General features: G+C 41.6%; 1 protein-coding gene across 1 annotated transcript in view; it reads left to right on the top strand.

Annotated features, from left to right (window-relative positions):
• The first annotated feature begins 1,869 nt into the window (after window positions 1-1,869).
• The window catches only part of PDE11A (phosphodiesterase 11A), a 389,196-nt gene continuing 370,029 nt past the window's right edge, over window positions 1,870-21,036 (top strand). The window contains exon 1 of the mRNA XM_070580289.1: window positions 1,870-3,148. Within this exon, the coding sequence (XP_070436390.1) occupies window positions 2,237-3,148 (912 nt within the window). The 5' untranslated portion in view covers window positions 1,870-2,236. The remainder of the gene's footprint in view (window positions 3,149-21,036) is intronic.

The following is a 21,036-nucleotide window of genomic DNA, read 5'->3' as shown; positions in this document are numbered from 1 at the left end:
TCCTCAGAAAGGCCTTTCCACTACTTCATCCCCTTATCTAATCCTTTGCCAAGTTTTGTTTTTCTTCATAGCACTTATCACTGACATTCTCTTATTCTGCATATTTATTTTCTTATTTATTTAAGAAATAAATGATGTAAGCTCCATGAAGGCAGAATCTTTGTTTTGCTCACAGTTGTCTTCCCAGTGCCAGGGCCATGCCCTAACTTAATCATGCTGACTAAGCTGGGGAGTTTGGAATTTTTCAACAAGTCCCTCTCTTTCCCTTCTGTGCTTCTCTTGGTGCTGTCAGAGGAAGGTTTAGAGAACATTCTGCCCTGGTCCCTGCATCTCTGTTACTGCCCCAAATCCTGCCACAGACAGGCCTCAGCTGACACAGGCGGGAGACAATCCATTGATGTGGCTAAGAATGTGTCTCACTCTGGAGCCAAACTAAATAGATCTGCATCCCAGCTCTGGTGCAGACTGACTGTGTGCTTTGGATAAGTTCCTCGACTTCTTAGAGTTTCCCTATCTTTAAAATGGGATACTAAGAGTCCCCACCTCATAAATCTGTTGTGAGGATTAAATTAATATGTTACTGTAAAGTGATCAGCACATAGCAAGTACTCAATACACCTTGTCTGCTTAGCTGCAAGGACATCTTCCAGGAAGAAGCTTAACTTATTGTGTAAGTCACCTGTGTGTGCCTGTGGAAGCCCTGTAAAAGTCACTACCCATCACCTCTGCAGCTCTTTTCTATTACTCTCATCATAGGCATTCTCTAAGAGCCTTTCTAGATTGTCTTGCTGTCCCAGAGAACTGGATGGTTCTCTGTCTGCATTTGTTTCTCACAAAAGTAGAGACCCTTGGGCTTCAAGAAAGTGTTATCAGCCTGATCCTCTTTCTTGGGAAATCACCTACACTTAACCACTAGGTTTGGAAAACATCTAAGGGAAACCTGATGTTATTCTCAGACTAACTAGCTGAGCGTAGCCAGATCTGGAGCATCCCGAGGGCAGGAGAAAGAAAAGCCTCCCACAGAGGAGAAATCCTAACCCACAGGCCCTAGGATATTGAGAGTAAAGGAAGCATTGGTGGCTTTGCTAGACTGAGCGGAGAAAGAAGGAAGAGATGGTAAGCTGTTCATGAAAAGAAGAGAAACCACCCAATATGCAGGACTAACTTAGAAGGAAGCCCCCTGAGGCCCTCAAGTACACGTTGCTGTATGTCCCTGCTAGGGAGGGTCTCCCTAATCCAAGTAACTGTTTTACATCCTCCCTCTATGTATTCCCCCTCTCCCCCCAGCTCCATGAATTTGTTTAAAGCCAGTGAATTGCTCAGATAGAGAACTTCATTTGCTAATTTCGGATAAATCTAGTTCCATTAATATTTACTGAATGCCCACAAGGAGCTGGGCAGTGCTAGCAGGCAGTCCCAGGAATCATAGGAACCAACAGTTCACACTCACATCCCAGAAAAATAACCCTGCCTGTCTCTGAGCATCCCCATTTCTTCGGACGGAGTCAGCTTCTGTGTCTGATCCCTGCAAAACATCAACACTTCCTCGTACTTGGGCTCCCACTGGGCTCCCGCTGGGCCTCCTTCAAACGCTGGAGGATTAAGGGGTGGGGAATAGGGAGGGCTGGGGAGGTAAGGAAGGAAGGAGGGGGAAGGAACAAGGTGCGTTTCCCCTCTCTAATCGTGTTCCAGTCAGCAGTCAGCCGTGTTCCCAGGCGCCTATTCCAGCCGTCCAGAGACACTTCCAGGAACCGCCTGGCTTCCTGGGCCGTGGACTTTGGCTGGTCCAGTGCTGGCGTCTCCCTCCTCCCACCTCTCTCCTCCCTCCGGGCTCCGTGCCTCACTCAGGGGCGTGTCCTGCCCTACCTCCCTTTCACAGTGGTCCACTCATCCGGTTACAGCAGCAGCGGCGGCGGCGGCGGCGGCGGCAGTCAGAGCAAGAGCAGCGATAGCTCCGGGTTTCCAGAACAGGATCTGGGGCCTCGGCAGCAGCTCAGTGGGGCACCTGTTCGGAGCAGGAGTAGCAGGACGAGGGGGCGGTTTCGTGCCAGTCCCTCTCTGAGCCGGAAGGAAGGGGCACTTCCCAGCTGGGATTCCACTGCTCCGCAGAATCTCAGCACCAAGCTGGGAGCTGGGAATACTGGTGGGGGTAGACATGTGCAGGACCAGCTAGAGAGCTGGGGCAGGTAAACATTTGGTCCAGGTGTAGAGAGGCAAGAAAGCCGTGTCTGGGACCATGACATCCTCCCACCTGGACTTTGGGGAGGTGGAAACTTTCCTGGACAGGCACCCAGAGTTGTTTGAAGATTACTTGATGCGGAAGGGGAAACAAGAGATGGTGGAGAAGTGGCTGCAGAGGCACAGTCAGAGTCAGGGGGCTTTAGGCCCAAGGCCGCCACTGGCAGGCACCAGCAGCTTGGGTCACAGTGCTGGCAAAGGCAGCAGTAGCATTTGTGGTGGCACTGGACCAAATGGCTCTGCCAATAGCCAGCCCACTCTGGGTGGTGGGGACGGTGGTGGGAGCCCCCTGAGTCCTAGCTGGGCCAGTGGCAACCGGGGCGATGGGAGCCTGCAGCGGAGAGCTTCTCAGAAAGAGCTAAGGAAGACTTTTGCCCGCTCCAAGGGCATCCATGTGAACAGGACCTACGATGAACAGGTGACCTCCCGGGCCCAGGAGCCGCTGAGCAGTGTGCGGCGGAGGGCACTTCTCCGGAAGGCCAGCTCCTTGCCCCCCACTACAGCCCACATTCTCAGTGCCCTGCTGGAATCAAGAGTGAATCTGCCTCAGTACCCCCCTACGGCCATGGACTACAAGTGCCACCTCAAAAAGCATAATGAGCGTCAGTTCTTCCTGGAACTGGTCAAGGATATCTCCAATGACCTTGATCTTACCAGCCTGAGCTGCAAGATCCTCATCTTTGTCTGCCTCATGGTGGATGCTGACCGCTGCTCTCTCTTCCTGGTGGAAGGGGCAGCTGCTGGCAAGAAGAGCTTGGTCTCCAAATTCTTTGATGTGCATGCAGGAACCCCACTGCTGCCCTGCAGCAGCACAGAGAACTCAAACGAGGTGCAGGTCCCCTGGGGCAAAGGCATCATTGGCTATGTCGGGGAGCATGGAGAAACGGTCAACATTCCTGATGCCTACCAGGTAGGACTTTGCATTGTCCCCCTTCCAGAGCCCCACTGGCCTGGGAGCCAAGACTTCACTTACCCTTTGGCATCTGGGAACACATTAATTTAGACTCTTTCTAATACGAATCTTTGTTTTTAAATGCCTTCTGAGTTTAGGCTAGTTAGAATGTAACTACACCATCCTTGATGTAATGGTCTTTTCCTAACACACAGTGACTGGAAAATTCATATATCACAAGGGCTACATTTTGTACCTAATAATACCACGTGTTTCTCTGTCAAGATACTTTGTCTTTAAGAATATCAGTGTATGGTTTCAGAGTGCATTTGCAAGGTACTAGAAAGAGATGTCTACTCCAGAATTCCAGTGTTAGTCTGAGAAAAATGGGCATGTTGGTGTCTCTGATGTCTTTTTGGGACCGTCACACATTTCATTCTCATTCAAGGTTTGAAAAGGAACAAAGTGCCTAACTACTTCCCTGTCCTCTTTTCTAGTTTACATTTGCATGAGTTCCAAGGTAGGGAAGAAGAGGAAGAATGGAAAGTCAGGAAAGAATGGGGGTCTGACCCATTTGTGCCTTTTAGCACGTGTTTTAACTGTTTCTGTTGTTGAGTTTAGAGAGGTTGGACAAATAGAGGGGGTATTGATACAGCATTATCTGTAGTCAGCTTTTGACAGGACTGAGCAAATAGGTTTTTAGTTTGTGAAACAAACAAAAATTGATAATTTTCTAGCAACTGCAAAGGCAATCAGCAGGATAAACATGCTAGTTTCAAGTGGAAAAGGGAACCCAAAATGCTGTTGTCTGGTATTTCTAAGCCTTTCGTTTTCACAGTGATTTGAACTTGCTATCAGATGCCAGATCCAAAAGCCAGTCAGTTCTAATTTCTTCAGTATCTTTTCACTGAACATGATGAAACTGGATGCCACTTTCTATGAGACTTCTTCAGGGTTTATAAGAATTAAAGTTCTTATTCTTGGTTATGAAAGTTTTGTGGTCATTTGATGAGCACTTCTTCCAGTTGTCTAATAGAACTACATGTTTCTCTAGAGTTTGGTTGCTGTTAATCAGAATAGCAAAAGTGGTGGGAAGGACAGTAAAAGTAAAATTTTCTCTATTTTATCTGAAAGTTAAGAATTTTACATAGAAAATTGACTAGCTTGTACTAAACCCAAGTTTCACGTTTTTTGTGAGTTGTCTGTCAATATAACACTTCAATATTAAGAGATGCTTGTCAGAATACTATTTTTGTTGACCTTTTGTTATTGATTAGGTGCATTATTCATTATTATCCTTCTTGAAGATTTGATAGGTTTAAGTCAAGCAACCAATGAATGATCTTTAACAAGTGTCAATTTCTCTACAATCCTAGAAAGCCATGGGAAGAAATAAAAGCATTTAATAATTGATATGTTGAAGAATCTGTAAAAAGTCGAACAATCACAAGCTCTTCTCTTTCCCATGATTTCCACATCCTTATTGTGTGCTTGGGCTAAAAAAATCCTTTCCTATTTGGATGATACTTGTTATAGTCTGGGATTGCTGTCTTTTCTCTTTATTGCCTTTACTTTTTAAATTCTTTCCCAGTTGATTTTCTCCCATTTCTATAACTTTTATTTCTTGCTCTCCTCCTTCAGCTCCTGACTTTTATTTAATATTGCTCATAGACTACCTTTTCTTCAAGAGCATAATTCCCAGCTTCCGTAGCAGTTAACTTGTCTTCCTGCCACCTAGAATTGTGACCAGAGGTGTTATTAAAGACAGAGAAAATCAGGTTTTCAGCAGCTGATGTTTCTTCTGGGCCCTACTCTTACTCTGGAGACGGAGTATAAAGCAAAGTTGCCTTTTAATATTTGGAAGCTGAATTTGGGAAAGGAGAGTTTGTTTTTTTCCCCCAGAGTAGTAATGATGGCTGTAAAAACTGGGTTGTTGTAGAATTTAAGATCTTGGTTCATTCCTTGTCTTTGTTTTGATCTGCTTAGAAAGTTTCTCTTTTCTTTACCCATTGGTTTCTACTATATATTTATATATTTTTAACCTGGTGTGTTTTTCTTTGTTTTACTTATGCCACTCTTCTTCAATAAAACTACTTTTGTTCTTTATTGTGGTACACAGCAGTCACCACTAGTGTGACCTTGGAGGAATTTCTTGATTCTCCGAGTCTCAATTTACTCATCTGCAAAATGGGAATAATAACACCTATGTGGCAAAGATTATTGTTTTGAAAATAAAATGCGACATTGCATTAAAGCCCCTAAAACAGTACCTGGCACATTGCAATTACTCAGGAAGTGGTAACAGTTGATGATGATGATGATGATGATGATGATGTATCTAGTTTGATAGTATTCTTTTTCTTTCTATTTATCTCATTTTCAATTGTTTTTCTTCTAATCTGGGACTGAGATGTGAACTCAGCACATTTTGACCAGCCTAATCTTTCCCTGAACTATGCTCCACCCTTAAATTAAATGTTTTAGAACCAGCTTTACATTCAAGGAATATAGAAATATGTACTCTTCCACCCTCTACTTATGATTCTTCTAAATGTGATTGATAACCCTTGATCATATCCTAGCCTATCAAAAGTTCTACAATTTGTTCCTCTGGAAAACACATGCAATATGAAGTTTTTATAGAGTTGTATTAATATTACATCCTTCTCAAGTTCTAGTATTTTCCCCAGCCTTTCCGTTTCATGCTGTTATAGATTTATCTTAATGAAAACTGACAACCTTCCAAATTCATGTTCTTTTATCATGATATTGTTGTAATTCTGATCATATATGTAAACATCTTAAAGTTTCTATGTAAAAATATAACCATCCTCCCTGATTCTTTATTAACTGCTATATTTTAAAGATATTTCTTGCTCCGATTCAATTAGTGTACTTTTATTTCTTCAGGAGATGAAATCATCACACAGTTTCAAAATTTAATCAGTTGATAATTAGATTGATGATCCTCTTGGAGGTTCAGAATATGAGTGAGAGAAATGCATTAAAGACACTTATGAAATTATGATAATAAGCATGGCATTTTTGAGTCAAGGGTAGACTATTTAATGAAGTACTAAAGTTAAATAAAAGTTTTGACAGCAAAAAAACTCCTCAGTTTATTTCATTATTTTTCATTACTTTCCTCAATTAGTCCTAAAAAACAGACTTGAAATTAAGAGACAAATAAAGAATAGTAAGTGGAAAAAAAATTCATTTTAGGTATCCAGTATGGATCATAGCGACTGTAATTTATCTTTTTCCCTGACAGTTATAAGTTATTAAACAGCCCACTTTAATATAGTAATGAAAAAATTGCCCTCAAGAGGTTGAAAAGAAGAGCACTCAAGTAACAGGTGTTCTCTTTGAGATTATTCTAAGCGTTCAGAATATAGCACTTTAAACATTAATAAAAAGTGTGAGATTATATTTTTGTTAGTGTTGATAATGATGATACAGGTGTTTGATGGGCTTAAAGAGCAGCCAGGATGTTTTGTTAGGTGAGCTGAGAGAAGGAAAGGGGATGACGCAGAAGGGTTACAGGTGTGCCAGGCCTTCAGAAAACCTGCTCTGTTTACACAACAGATTCATTTGTTCATTAGTTCCAACAAACATACACTGAGTGCCTATTATACCTAAGACCTGGGATGGGGGTCTTAGGTGCACAAATGTTGAGAGGACATGCTTCTTGCCTTCCAAGTACTCATAGTCAAAGAGCATACGATTCACAAACAACTAATGCCCAGCTATACTTAATAAATAACACAAACTAAATGGTATTAGTCGCAGAAGAAAATGGAAGACTTCATGGAGGAGGTGCCATTCACGCTGGGAAAAGGGTTAGATTTCCCTGTTGGAGATGGTTGTGGGGGTGTGGGGAAGTGATCCAGGTACAGCAAAATGGCTTCTGCAGAGACATGATAATGAGCAAGCCCAAAATATGTATAGGGGACAGTGCTTGATTTAATTTGCCAAAGTATTGCATATGCTATATAATGAAGATGCAAAAGCAAGGTAAGAGCAAAAGAAGAAAGGATCTCGACTGCCTGAGTAAAGAACCTGAGCTTCACTAACAGCAGGCCGCAGGGAGCCCTAAAAAAACCTTTTAGCATGATCAGAGAGGTGTTTTGGGCAACCTGGTGACAGTGGCTGAATGGGTTGAACAAGGGGAGGCCCAAAGCTGTGAAAATAACCAGGAGTCTATTATGATGGTCTGGTGGAGCCATGATGAACCAGTGAACTAAAGCAGGAGCAGCAGGAATGGACAGCAGGGGACAGATGGGAGATGTCCTGCAGGTGTGGATCTGGGCTGGGAGGGAAGGAAGTCAGTGGTGACTCAGAGATTCTAAACCTGGGTGATATGGAGAAGGTGATGCCATGATAAAAAGCAGGAAGAGAAACTGGTTAAGTCAAGATTCTAAGTGGAGTCACCTATATAATTTGTGGAGCTTGATGCAAAATGATAAAGTGGAACCCTGCCTGGAGGTGGAGAAGTTAATCTTCCATTCCCAAGGTGTGCTGCCCCAACTCACAGCAGACATACTGAGTGGCTTGCTGAATGCGCCATAGTGGTGCCAGCTCTGGGTGGGGATGACCACAGCCTTGCTCCTCCCTATGGAAGTGTGGGGCATGCAACTGACCCTCCCTACAGTCCCACCCAGACCCCGACCAGGAGCAGAGGGCAATGGCAGATGTGGAATGTGGGCCCTCATCCCCAACCAGTGTGACCTGGTTGTGGCTCCCAGTTCCAGGGCAGGATTGAGGGGTAGGCTGGGTGTGGTCCAGGACACTAGGGAGCAGGGATCAGTGACCAAGAATCTCCTGGGCAGGCAGTGAAAGGGGAGACTGAATGTGAGCCGAGGTTCCCAGCTCTGGGCTCGTATGCCTTTGTCTCATTGGACTTCACTTATAAAACACAAATTCAAAGATAAAATTATTAAGAATTTCACACAGCACAGCATTAAACTCAAGCAGGGGGCTGCTGAGCAAGTGCACTGGTCACGTGCCCATGAAGTGCTGATTCTGAGTCGTATTGAGTTTTAGGTGGAGAAGTTCAGTTTTATTCTAGCCTAGTGTCTACTGCTTTCACATGGCCTCAGCTCCATCCTAATTAGATTACATGCCATTTTCAATGCCTAGATAGTGCTTTTCTATTTCTGTGCTTTTCATCCTTTCTGCCGTGACTACTCTTTCTCCATCTTTGCTCATTCAGATCTTGCTCTGCCTTCTCATGATGTAAGAAGGGAGAGCTGATTGCTAATCCTTGAAGAAAGGAGATAGAAAACAAAGCAAAAAATTATACAGAAAGTTGTATTTAAGAATGCATTGTACAATACTGTATTATATATTTATTATTATTAAATAATACAAATGATATTTAATAATTCATTTTCACTTGTTTCATTTTAGAGTGATCTCCATTGAAATAACTACATTTAAAAGTCTTTGGTCTCAGAAGGGATTAATTTCATGTATCCAGAAAATTCAGTGATGAATTCATTGCTTGGTGAGCTAGTGCTGACAGCCATGCGTCTACAGTTCTGTGATGCATTTACTGAGATTTGCTTAAAAGGCAGATGTTGATCCCACTCCAACACTATATTATAAAGGTGTTTTGTGAAACCTTATTTCAGCTTTGCACAAAGGTTTTAGAAATTCCCCCAAGCCCACAGACGTGTTCACTAGCCCAGAACCAGGATTGATTTTGTGCTCAAAGCAGGAAACATTTGCTGTTTCAGCCCCTCTTCCTGACAGACACACGATCACGATAAACACAGTGACAAATTGCATTTGCTGCTTTGTACATGAGGATAGATTACAAAAAAGTACAGTTCCTACAGAATCATGGCGAGGTAATTTAAGGTTAACTTAATTTTTTCCCACCCCATAAGCTAAATGTTTACTAATCTGACCACTTTATTTTGGTTCCTGAGGTTTGGGTCACCTGTTTATTTACAAGGCTGGCTTAATTTGGAAGTGAGTGTTTCATGTTTAATATAGTGTTGAAGAGTCACATGAAGCTTTCTTCTGAAATAGCTTTGAGTTGTTTTATGGGAAAGTCAACAAGATCCTTGAGGTCCACTCCTTGCTACTTTACTCACTTATTTTAAGGGTGGTGTTTTGCAGTATAACCACATTCTTTCGGAAAGTGGAATATGAATCATAAAAAAGCAGTTTAGTCATAAAATAGTGGGTTGCATTTATAGTATTTTAGGAGAAACTTTGCTTCCTGGTCATTTATAGGCATTCAGGCTAAATTTGTTTATTTATTTATTATTTTTAGAATTAAAAGAGTAAAGCAGTTTTCATGGCATTAGAAAAATGCATATTTTCTATAATTCCAAGGGTTTCTTATTAGTTGGTTGCTTTCAATGACTCAACACTGGTTTCACACATTAATGATAAATTCTGTTTCCTATCATAAAGTATAGCTTTAGGCTGTTGTAAATTTAGAACAAAAAATATTTTTTCACCTGAGTGAAAAAATGAGGAACCTTTGGGATACCTCTTTAGGGTGTCAATTTTTTAAAAAATTAAACGTAATGCTAGAAGGGAAACTGAAGCTCCACTGTTGATTAACAATTACTGCATTTCTGGAGCACTAACTATGAGCTAGGGATCAGGTCATTAGCAAGCATTGCCTCTTTTAATTCTCTCACTAATCCCCAGAGGTAGCTATTACTATCCCCATTTTGCAGGAGGAGAAACTGAGGCTTGGAGGGGTTAAGTAATTTGCTCAAAGTCGCTCAGCTGGTAAGTGCAGGAGCTGGGATTCAAACTGAGATCTTCAGCTGCAGTACTTTCATGCCCGGCCACTCCCAGTGTGGCCTCTACTGACCATTACCTATTGTATGCACACTCACATCCATCCCTCTGCCCTCCCTTTTTCTCTGCCAGTTCAAATCCTGTCACCCCACAAAGCCCATCTTCAGGAAACTCTTGGAATCCCTGCCCCATCTCACCCAAACTGGACATGAGCTCTCCCCACTTTGGACTTCTGTAATGCTTTAATGTGTTCCTTTCTATTTTCTTAGTATTCTAAGTATTTGGGTACTTAAATGACCTCTAGGCTCTGAACTCAAGATCATTGATCATGACTTCTCATTTCATCTCTTGAACGCATCTTTTAACTCTTTGGACCTTATTTTGTAGACTTTTTTTTTAAATAGGGCTCATGAAGCCCAGATAACTGGTGAATTATCTGAATTGCTTTTCTGTATTAATCATATCTTCATTTTAATTGCTGGACCCCTACCTTCCTGCCCCCTCCATTGTTTTTTTTGTTTTTTTCTTTTACTGCATTCCATGTGGAGACCATGTTATACAGAAAGCAGACTGCCACTGACCAAATAGAAACAACTAGCAGCAGCCCACTGCCAGCTTCTTCTAGGCAAAGCATAGGATGGAGCATGACCATTTTGGCTAACTGAATTTTCTAGTTTTCTCCTGACTACCCCATTCATACAATACAACTTATTGAAGGTAAAACACTCCTTCTGGCATTAGGCCTTGCAGACTTAGGATTTTTTCTTTGAACATCCTTTCAGGTATGGGAGATTATATTGACCAACCTTATAACTATTTATAATGGGCCTTATGAAGCCCTATTTTTATACTGACCAACCTTATAATTATTTTTCAGGAGCAGTGCACTTTCAAGTTTATTGGTTATTTATCTTGTGTTTCACATACTCTCAGAAGCTTTCATAAAGTTCAAACTTCTGAGATGGTTGCCTTTATATCCTACCCTTTCCAAGTTGTAGTTATTAGATGTCCATTCCATGGGGCATGTCCAAGTGAGAACCTTCTCCTTCCCTTCTGTTCCTTATTGTTGTCACCAATAAATTGGGCTGGTTGCTACACCTCCTCCTTGTCTCACCTCCCAGATGAAATAATAAAGTTTTTAAGGGTCAACAGAACAGCTACTCTTGTTGTATAGAAATTAACTGCTACCCCTAGATCTAAAGAGGAGGGTGCAACTAGCAGAGCTGTCAGAAAGAGCTCCAGTGGGGGGAAGAGCCAGAGCTGTGGCCCTGGAGGGAGAAACTCAGCCACCAGCAAACCATGACCTGGACAAGAGGGAGCCATAGAAACGTTACCCTCCTCACACCCTCTACCTCCTGTCAGTGCCACTCATTGGTTGAGCCCAGCCCTGGTTGAGGCCAAGAGGGCAAAGGAAGCCCTGGTGCAGCAGTTCATAGGATTCAGCCTTCTGGCATAGAATAGGGCAGAGAAAGGTGGCAAGGGCATCTGGAGAGCCAAATGGGGACTATCCAGAGTCACCAGGGATATTAGTTTACTCACCAGGAATGTAAGTGTGAGTAGAGGCCAAGTCAGGTAGGAATATCCTTCTTTGACGTCAACACTAAATTCCATCAGTATATAGAGCATAGTGATTGAAGTCTGTTGAAAATGAGTTCAGAAATGCCATCATGGTATTTGGCTGTCTTATTCTCTCCAAGTAATTCTGTTCATTCCCAATCTCCTGTTTACCAGAAGAAACCCTATAGGAGGTAGCCTGGGCCAAACACTCCTGCAGAGAAGGGATGACTTTGGTCTAGTTCATGGAACCTTTTCCCTGCACTACCCGGTCAAGCCTATTTGTTTGAGAATTGAATTCTTAGATTACTAGTCACTTTGTTAAACTGTAAAAGACATCAGAGTATAGAAGAACTTGCTCTAGATTTGGGGATAGGAATTTTAGATTCTATTTCCAGTTCTGCCTTAGTTTTTTCAGCTATAACATAGGGATAATATGTCTGAACATGTTTTTTGTAAGGATCTAATCATTAAATCTAATCATTAGATTCTAGTGAGATAATGGAAGACATATTCAAAAGGATAAAGTAAGAAATGCAAGGCTTTATTAATATTTTTAAGTGCACAGTCCAACAGGCTTTATTCACAGGGCCTGGCCCTGGAAAGGACTTTGCACATAAAGGAGAATTTTGACTTAAGTTGTGGTAGTACTTGTATTGACTATATCATCTTATTTTGTGTATTTTTTTCTTTTTGAGGAAGATTAGCCCTGAGCTAACTGCTGCCAATCTTCCTCTCTTTTTGCTGAAGAAGACCGGCCCTGAGCTAATATCCGTGCCCATCTTCCTCTACTTTATTTGTGGGACGCCTGCCACAGCATGGCTTGTCAAGCAGTGCCATGTCCGCACCCGGGATCTGAACCAGCAAACCCTGGGCCGCTGAAGTGGAACGTGTGAACTTAACTGTTGCACCACCGGGCTGGCCCCTATTTTCTGTATTCTTGATATTCTGGTGTTTGGGGCCTTGATCCCAGAGAGATTTCCCTTCCCAGGGCTTGCAAATGACTGGAGATAGCAACTACTCCCCTGCAAGCATGCCTTTGATATACAAACCAACCAAGCCAGAGCCCACATCCTCAGCTCTCTCCTTTATCAAACCCTCACACACCAAGCCAGTATTCCCCTTGCCCTAAGTCACCCCAGGCCCAGGTACTGGGCAACAAGGGAGCACCCTAGAGTCCAGAGTCCATCGAAATTATTCCAACTATCCAATCCTAGTCTGGCTCAGGGAACCTACCGTCCTTCACCTATTCCTTCCAGAGAGAACCCCAGTAAAGGCTCTAGGCCACGCTCTGCCCTCTTCCCTTCTGCCTTCTGATGGACCCTGGCCCGTCCCCATGTGGCTCTGCGTGGTGCACTGTGCCTCCTGTTTCTAGGGATTTGTGAGTATAAACATCTTTCTTCATGACAGTCATTTCCATATCTGCATGTCTTACCATACCTGATTCAAATAAATCCCGGGTACATTTTAACACATACACCATGTATGCACCACACATACATGATGCCTTATGCACAGGTAATGATTACTTTGAAATGTAAACTAATCAAGTGCTTTAAGTGAACATTAGACTGTCATTTACTGACCATAATACATATTCTTCATATGACAATCATAAAAAAAGTTATGTTAAATTTTTTTACTATCGATCAGTATGCCTATTTTTCTAGTATAATATGTAATCCCCAAGTATCCATTGGGTTTCTGTGCTATAAATTCACATATGAAGTCTCCAGATTGATCATTTGTAGTTTAATTCTCAAAATCCTGGGCATTTTTAAAAAATGACGGGATTTGGATCCAGTACTTGTAAAATAAATTCTAGCCACTGACATTAAAGGATAAATGAACACTAAACCTCAGTGTTTCTAATCAGGCTCTAATAATTTATTAGGCTAGGTGGAATCTATACACAATTTTATTTTAAACGTGTTGACTATTTACCAAATAAAAGATAGGCTTTCTTTATTTTATGTTTTCTGTTTGGACGTGGTGTTAATTTTAATACTATGTGTTATCCTTTTTGTACTTATGCTGCCAATATTACTTTATCAGATTATCAGAATGTTTTAACCTGTACTTTTTTCAATTTAAAGCAATTGGATGGTACTCCTTTTTCATTTAAATGGCTGTGCACAGTTTAACGAGCTAATAGTTTTTATGGATATTTGGCAACTTAATGTACCTGATTGCATATTTAAAGTTTTAATAACGGCTGTAATGGAATTAAGAACCGTAGGCTTGGGACATTGTGGGAAAGATTATCCCAGGGTTGCTAAGGAAACCAGTCTAGATTTTTATTCTTTTCTGCGTAAGGTCCTCTGGAAAAGTGAAGCCATAATCCCCTGTCTCAAATGGCCACCTGTGTGGGGTACCCACATTTTCCCCTCAGCCTCTTCCTCCTTTTGCTTCCAGAAGACCACTAAGTGAGAGGGTGTATGCTCTGCACAGCTGTTAAGGCTGGCTTCTTTTTTTCTTTCTTCAGGTATGTGAGACTGGGGTCAGATTCTTTTCTCACTTGCTCTTCTGTGAGCACTGGCATTGAAAGCCCGGGACAGCCATAGCTTCTCCTTTTTATCATGGCCCAGAGATTATCATGCAGAGAAGCAAGGAGGAGAGGAGCCAGTGGCAGTGAATCTGCTAGGCATTGACCAAGTGGGCAGAGGAGGACAGAATCTCTGGAGGGGAGGCTGATAGCACAGCTGGGAGCTGAGGTATCTCTCCCCTCTCCTCTCTGCCGTCTATTTCTTAAATGAAGAAACAAGAGGAACCGTTTCTGATTTAGTCTCACCTTTTTGCCATGCCTGCTGTGGGAAGGAAAGCCGGAAAGGAACTGACACTCAGGGAGTGCCTATAATTTAAAATAGAAAGGGCAGGAAAACATTTTTCCACCTCTGAATGAACTGAATTGAGATGATCAGCTAAGTTAAAGAACAAAAAAGTCAGCTGGGGAAAGAGGAGCCCCTGTCATCATAGGCATGTCTCATACTTAAGACCTTGGGATTCTGTTGAAGAAACAACCAGTTTTATTCTTTAGAGACAGCCTTGAAATAATCAGGATCAAGCATTCATGTATGAAGCAATATAATAATATTAATCATTTCTCATAGGAACCTTGTGAGGCTGTATAATTTAATGCAAATTATATGGAAATTATTATTATGTTTTTTCCTCTTCTTCTCCCCAAAGGCCCCCCATACCTAGTTGTATATTCTAGTTGTAGATCCTTCTGGTTGTGCTATATGTAAATTATTTAATGTAAAATTATATAGAAAGATATGAAGGTATAAAATTAAATAGATATGTTTTCTCTTTAGCAATTGAAGCCAAAATTTACTCCTAAGCTGCCTCCTCTCTTTACTTTTGGCTATTGATCAGACCCTCCTCCTTGAATGCTAGCTTCTGGCTCTATAGTAGATCTGGCATATAGTAGGTCCTTTGTAAATCATGTTTGAATGAAGAGAAGAGCCCTATTATAGTTTTTATTTGGTCTCAAGACTGACACGTACTCGTGGAACCATTATGTAGGTTAGAGTTTCTCAACAGTGTCACTATTGACATTTTAGACCAGATAATTCTTTGTTAGGGGGTTGGGGGACTGACTTGTGCATTATAAGATGTTTAATAGCATCCCTGGCGTCTACCCACTAAATGCTTGCCCAGTTGTGACAATTAATGTCTCTGGACATTGTTAAATGTCCCCTGGGGGCAACATCCCCACGTCCACTTTTTGGAAACCACTGATGTAAGACAATTTGCCAACAACCATGTACTGCCTTGAGAATATTCATAACTTCTAATGTAGCACTTCCAGATTACCCTAATGAAATATTTATGGGTATGTGCAAAGATTTGTCTATATGGATACTCATTGTAGTATTATTTAATAATGTAAAATTATCAATCCAAACATCCAACTAGAGGGTTGGATAAATAGATTATGGTACATCATAAAATGGAATATTTGATCAGAGGAAATTGCTCACAAAATATTAAGTGAACAAAGCATATTAGAAAACCATGGCATCCCAGTTTTCTTAACAATCACAGCAATAAAAGCATGAGAGAATGGCTTGAGTTCAGAATCAAACAGATTGGATTTGATTCCCAGTCCCACCACCTAAGAGTTGTGTCATATTTTACTTCTGTAGTTGTTAGTTTCCACAATCCTAAAATGAGGATAATGATACCTATTTTAAAAGGTTGAATTAAATAAAATTATTTATGAAAAGTGCTTAACATGCTGTTTGTTACATTGTGAGGACTCAGTAAAAAGTAATTGGAATGGTGCCTGGGGAAAGGCTGAAAGATGATATGCCAAAACATTAATAGAGGTGATCTCAGATTTGCGGTCTGAAGAGTAATTTTTCTCCTTTATTTTGTTTCCTTTTATGTATTTTTCCAAAATTTCCACATATATATTCATTAATAGTTAAGGGTAACTGTAGGTTACTTTAAGAGATGTACCTTCTAAGTTCAGTGGCACAGTGGTAACACAACAGAAGCTTATTTCACACTCTTCTGAAGCTCTGCACAGGTCTTCCTCAATGATGGGTAGCTCTCCTTCAAGAGGGGATTCTTTCCTTCCTGGGTCTCCATACCTTCAACCTGGGGCTTCAACATCTGGTCAGCAGATGAGGGGAGAGAGAAATGGACAATTGAAGTGGGAGGATTTTTTGGGTCAGGTCTGGAAGTGGCACATATCATTTCCTGTTCCCATTTCATTGTCTTTCTAGACTCTAGAACTCAGGCATGTGGCCATACCTAACTGCAGGGAGCCTGGCAATTGTGGCTTAGTCCTGCCCTAAAGTGCATCCCAGCTCCAAGTCCCATCCAGTCACTGCAGGCAGCTCAAAGTCCAGGACCTTCAAGTGGTGAGCCATCTTCTCCAGTAGATCCTCCTGGTTTCCACAGGCTGGCTTATGTGTATGATTAATTACCTACAACAAGATATGAGAAGGAAAATCAGCTAGGCTTTGGAAAAGGGGATCAGAAGGCCATGGGGAAAGGATTTTTCTTTTTTTTAGATAACATGCATTTTTTTCCTTTTTTTTTTTTTTTTTTGGTGAGGAAGATTGTCCTTGAGCTAACATCTGTTGCCAATCTTCCTCTTCTTGTTTGAGGAACATGATTGCTGAGCTAACATCTGTGCCAATCTTCCTCTATTTTGTATGTGGGATGCTGCCACAGCACGGCTTGATGAGCAGTGTGTATGTCTGCCCTGGGTTCTGAACCTGCGGCCTGGGCCACTGAAGCAGAGTGCACGAACTTAACCACTACACCACTGGGCCGGCCCCTAGGGAAAGGATTCTTGCTGTTTTTCATTGTTGAGAATGAAATGGAGATTAGGACTCTGAAGTCCTAATTTTTCTCTGAAGGCAGGAAATTTGCTAAAGAGGTTGTTGTCTCTAAGCTCAAAGGTCTGAGGATTACAAGGACAAAGGGTGAGGCCAGACATAGCTACACAATTTGTGAGACCTAGTAAAAAACGAAAATGGGAGTCTTGGCATGGGGTAGAGAAATTGATCTTCCCTGCCTCTGGGCCAGCTTCCCCAGGACAGCCACCCCAATCCAGGACATATGGGCAACCCTAAATGATTGCAACCTCTGTGGCAGAACGTGCTCCATACTTGGATCAGGGGTGGGTGAGAGGCCCCACAGAGTTGCTTACTGAACCTGCCATGGTGCTGTCAGCCTGGGGTGGGGATGGCGAGCACCTGTCCCTCCTTGAAACACTGCAGGGCCCTTGACCCTCCCCATGCCCATGCCCATGACCTCATTGGGAGTGGAGGGCAACAGCAGAACATGAGCCCCCTCTGTCAACCTGATCGTGTTGCAGCCCTGGACAAAAAGAGGCAGAGGTCCTGGGGCTGGAGCAGTGAGGCTGAGAACACATCAGAGGCTGAACTGTGTGTGAGCCCCTGGGGCATGCTCCGCTAGACTTCATGGACCAAGTACAAATTCAACTTAAACTTCAAGTAGGGAAGGCCCTCCTCATTGTGGGGCCCTATGTGACTGCACTGGATGTACACCCATAAAGCCATCTCAGAATGGTGCCTATACTGTGCCTTGAACTGTCAGAATAAATAACGAGGAAGGCACACTTCTTGTGGAAGTTATTTTTTTTCTATTTACTCCCATAGCACTTTGCCCGTAGGACTCTTGCTATTCATTACATTTTCAGTAATTTAAATTTTGGCTCACCTATCTTTCTCTCCATTAAATTGTGAACTCCTAGAAGGCAGATGCTATAACTTTCTTGACTTTATAGCACTCCCCGTTTGTAGCACAGTGCATAACATGTAGTAGTTAGGTACTCAGTAAATATTGGTTATATGAATAAGTGAGGAAAAATGTTATTAAGAATTTGGTCACAAGGGCAAGTGGCCTAGGTAATAGTACTAGGTTACAAGGTCAGATTAAGACCGGGGTTTAGCTAATAATGCTGGATTAGGCCACTTAGAGGCCAAAAGTCCTTTCAATTTTTCATACATAGGGATGAGTTGGGTTCCCAGGTAAAGTGGTCAGGTAATGGGGCTATAGTGGTCCAGGCGGTGAATGTTAGAGAGATGAAGGTACAGGGAACCAAACAATTCATCTATTACCAATAGAGAAGAGGAATTAGCAGCGTTGAGAGGATGAAAGCAAGAGAAAAAAAGTATTGACTATGACTAATATAACAGGCCTGGGGCTTTGGGAAAATAGTGATTATGTAGTTAATAATGGCAATATTAGAGCAAAGGAGATGTATTCTGCTTTTTATATGTTTATTTAAATGGCAGTAGTGATTTGTTTTAGGCAAGGCAGAATGATTCGCTAGGGAGAATACAGAAGGTCAGACTGGGAGCTCTCTGATTTAGTGGTGGTAATTTAAACCAAATTAGTGTATAGAGAGAGCCCAGCACCAAGCCTTTGATGAAAGCAAATGCACCATCACCACCACTGCTTCCATTTCCCCCCAAAGAACCAAAAGTGTTTATGTTTCTCTAGTCTGTACTTGTTTCCAGGAAGCATACTCCAAGATTGTCGGATTCTTTTCTGGACTCTAGATATTTTTATTTGAATTATCTATCATTACCCTAGAAAATATTCAATCCTTTGAGAAGTATGCAATTCTTCTAAAGTCATCTGTGACCAGTTGTGTTAAATAGTTAAATGACATTTCCAATGACAGTGATCACAATTGTTAATGCTCCAAGACTCAATAGAGCAATAGAGTCAACAAACTCATTTAGCTGACATATTTCAGAATTCTCTGAACCTCTGGCTTGCTCAACCTCTTTCTTTTTCCTCTGTTTTCCTATATTTCCTTTCCTTCCTCTTGTCCCTGCCAGCTAGCCCTCTCCCTCCTCCTTTTCCTACATTCCCGCCTCCTGCCCTTTCCTTGCCTGTCTGTCTTTTTTCCTTACTCTTTCTTCTTTTCTCCCTGTCCTCTTCTTGTCCTCTGACATTACTGACCTTAACATAAAATGGATATAACATGAAATAAGTGTTTGTTCCTAATTTTTAATTTCCAAATCCAATTTTAAAATCTCATAGGTCTCCCTCAGAAAACAATTGAGTTTTTTTTTTACTTCCATGTGGCCTGTGATTGTATCTTTCTTTTTAATTTTAAAATCAGATACCTGAAATATTTGTCTTTCTTTCAAAACACGTAGATTTTAATTACATTTCAAATTGTTACCCCATGTGGCCCTTGGGTGTAATTTATTTCCTGTGGGTCAATGCCTTGCAGTATGAAAAAGACCTTGCTCCTCAAGTACGTTCTAAGTAGAACAAGTGGCAGGGAAATTGGTATTTAAACACTTGGTATACAACATCCAGGCTTTTATTAAAATGAGAACAATGATAAATATTATTTCTTTGGTATGTTTTTCTCTTAGCCTGGTATCCACCAGGAATTCTTAGCAACAGCAACACAGAAGTTACCATGCCAGCAATTCTCAGGCTGATTGATTGTTTGAGGTCTTGTCTCTGTTAACCTAAAGTTCTTAATGGTGAATGTCCCCTGCAGGGTTCTTTTTTTCCTTTTGTACACATAAAAGAAATATTTTCCATCCTCCTGAATCCGCCAGGAAGCAGGTGGGATTTAATCACCTCTGTTATTATATTGCTTCTCCCCCAATGTATCAACGCTTTGAAACTTGCTTAGTCATTTGTAAAATTCAGCCACAGGACTTACTGCTGCTCTTCTGTGACAATCCATCAAAGGGAAAGTCAACCAAACTCTATAAGCTGTGTGGCTCTGTTTCCTAGAGCTGACGTTTGCTCTTGACTGAGGTCCACATTATGCCTTTACATCTGCATCTTGCTTCATTATTCTATCAGAATGTAATGCCTGGCTTGTATTTTTTTTTAACACCTTTACACTCCAGCTTTATGAAAGATAATATTTTCCTTCTTTGATAAAGGAATCTGTTCATATGAATGCATTTCTAATTCACAAATTCTCTATAAATGTACAAAGCTAAAGATTAGGCCAGTTTTTCAACATTTGAAATAGGATAACTTGAATAAATGAGCATTGGACTACTTGTTTTTTTCTTTCTTTTCCTGCATGGCTTTCACCTTTGATAAACCACCATTTGCCTAAGGAGACGTGTATAGAAAAATATCTATAATAACTGTTATTACAATAGAAATATTAGTTTGTCCGTTTTTTGTGTTCTTTTTGCAGAAATTCCATCTTTAAGTTCCTTAGTCAATGCATTTGGAGCTAAAAGTAATGTTTCCTATATTTGAACATTAATTTGAGCCTGGCGCTTTTGCAGCCTCATCTCATAGGATCTTCGTGATAACCTGGTAAGAAAGGTGGAGTGGGTGGTATCCTCTCCCTTTATAGATTAGGAAGCAAGCACTCAGTCTTTTTCCTGAGGTCACAAGACCATGAGTGTTAGTTAGGACTCTGTATTCCTCCATCACTGTTTCTCCCATTCTTGATCTTTAAGAAGCCCCAATAAATAACATCTTTCTTCCCTGCCCTGATCTGACTAAGATGAGAAATAAGACAAAGGAGGAAATGAGACATCACATTATCACATTTATAACTTATTAAGCAAATATTGGAGTATGGGCTTATATTTATGGGCTTATAATACTCCCAGAATTAGATAGACCTACCCTCCCAGATACAGACGAGGCTGGATGCCTACAGTCCTCCCCACATGAAGGGGCTTATCCCTTTGAAACTCACAGCATTGAGGAACAGAGCAGAGGCATGCTTCCTGTGGGCTGCCTGATTCCAGAAGATAAAGGGGAGGAAGTGGCTGGGCTATGCATGCCCAGTTAGTTTCCCTAGCACCCTAATCAGGTAGCTTACCCTACCTCCATGAGGAGGAGCAAGGGCTGGGTCCAAAGGCTGCAGAGGTTAAGGGAAATCTTTCCTCTTGGAATCCAGAGAAGAAGGAAGAGTCATTCCTCCTTTTACATGTACGTGCCACCTCTCAAGTAGGTTGTTATTTCAGAAACATTAACTCTTTCTTTCACTACCTCACCCTGCAACGTTCTCCTGCTCCTATCTTGTCTTCTTTATCCTTAGTTACCCAAGCCAGAAACCTAAGCATCATCTTTGATTCCTTCCTTTTATT

Source organism: Equus przewalskii, chromosome 17 (genome assembly GCF_037783145.1).
Source record: "Equus przewalskii isolate Varuska chromosome 17, EquPr2, whole genome shotgun sequence".
Classification (NCBI taxonomy): Eukaryota; Metazoa; Chordata; class Mammalia; order Perissodactyla; family Equidae; genus Equus; species Equus przewalskii.
The sequence above is the reverse complement of the archived record's forward strand: the minus strand, read 5'-3'. Positions and strand labels throughout refer to the sequence as shown.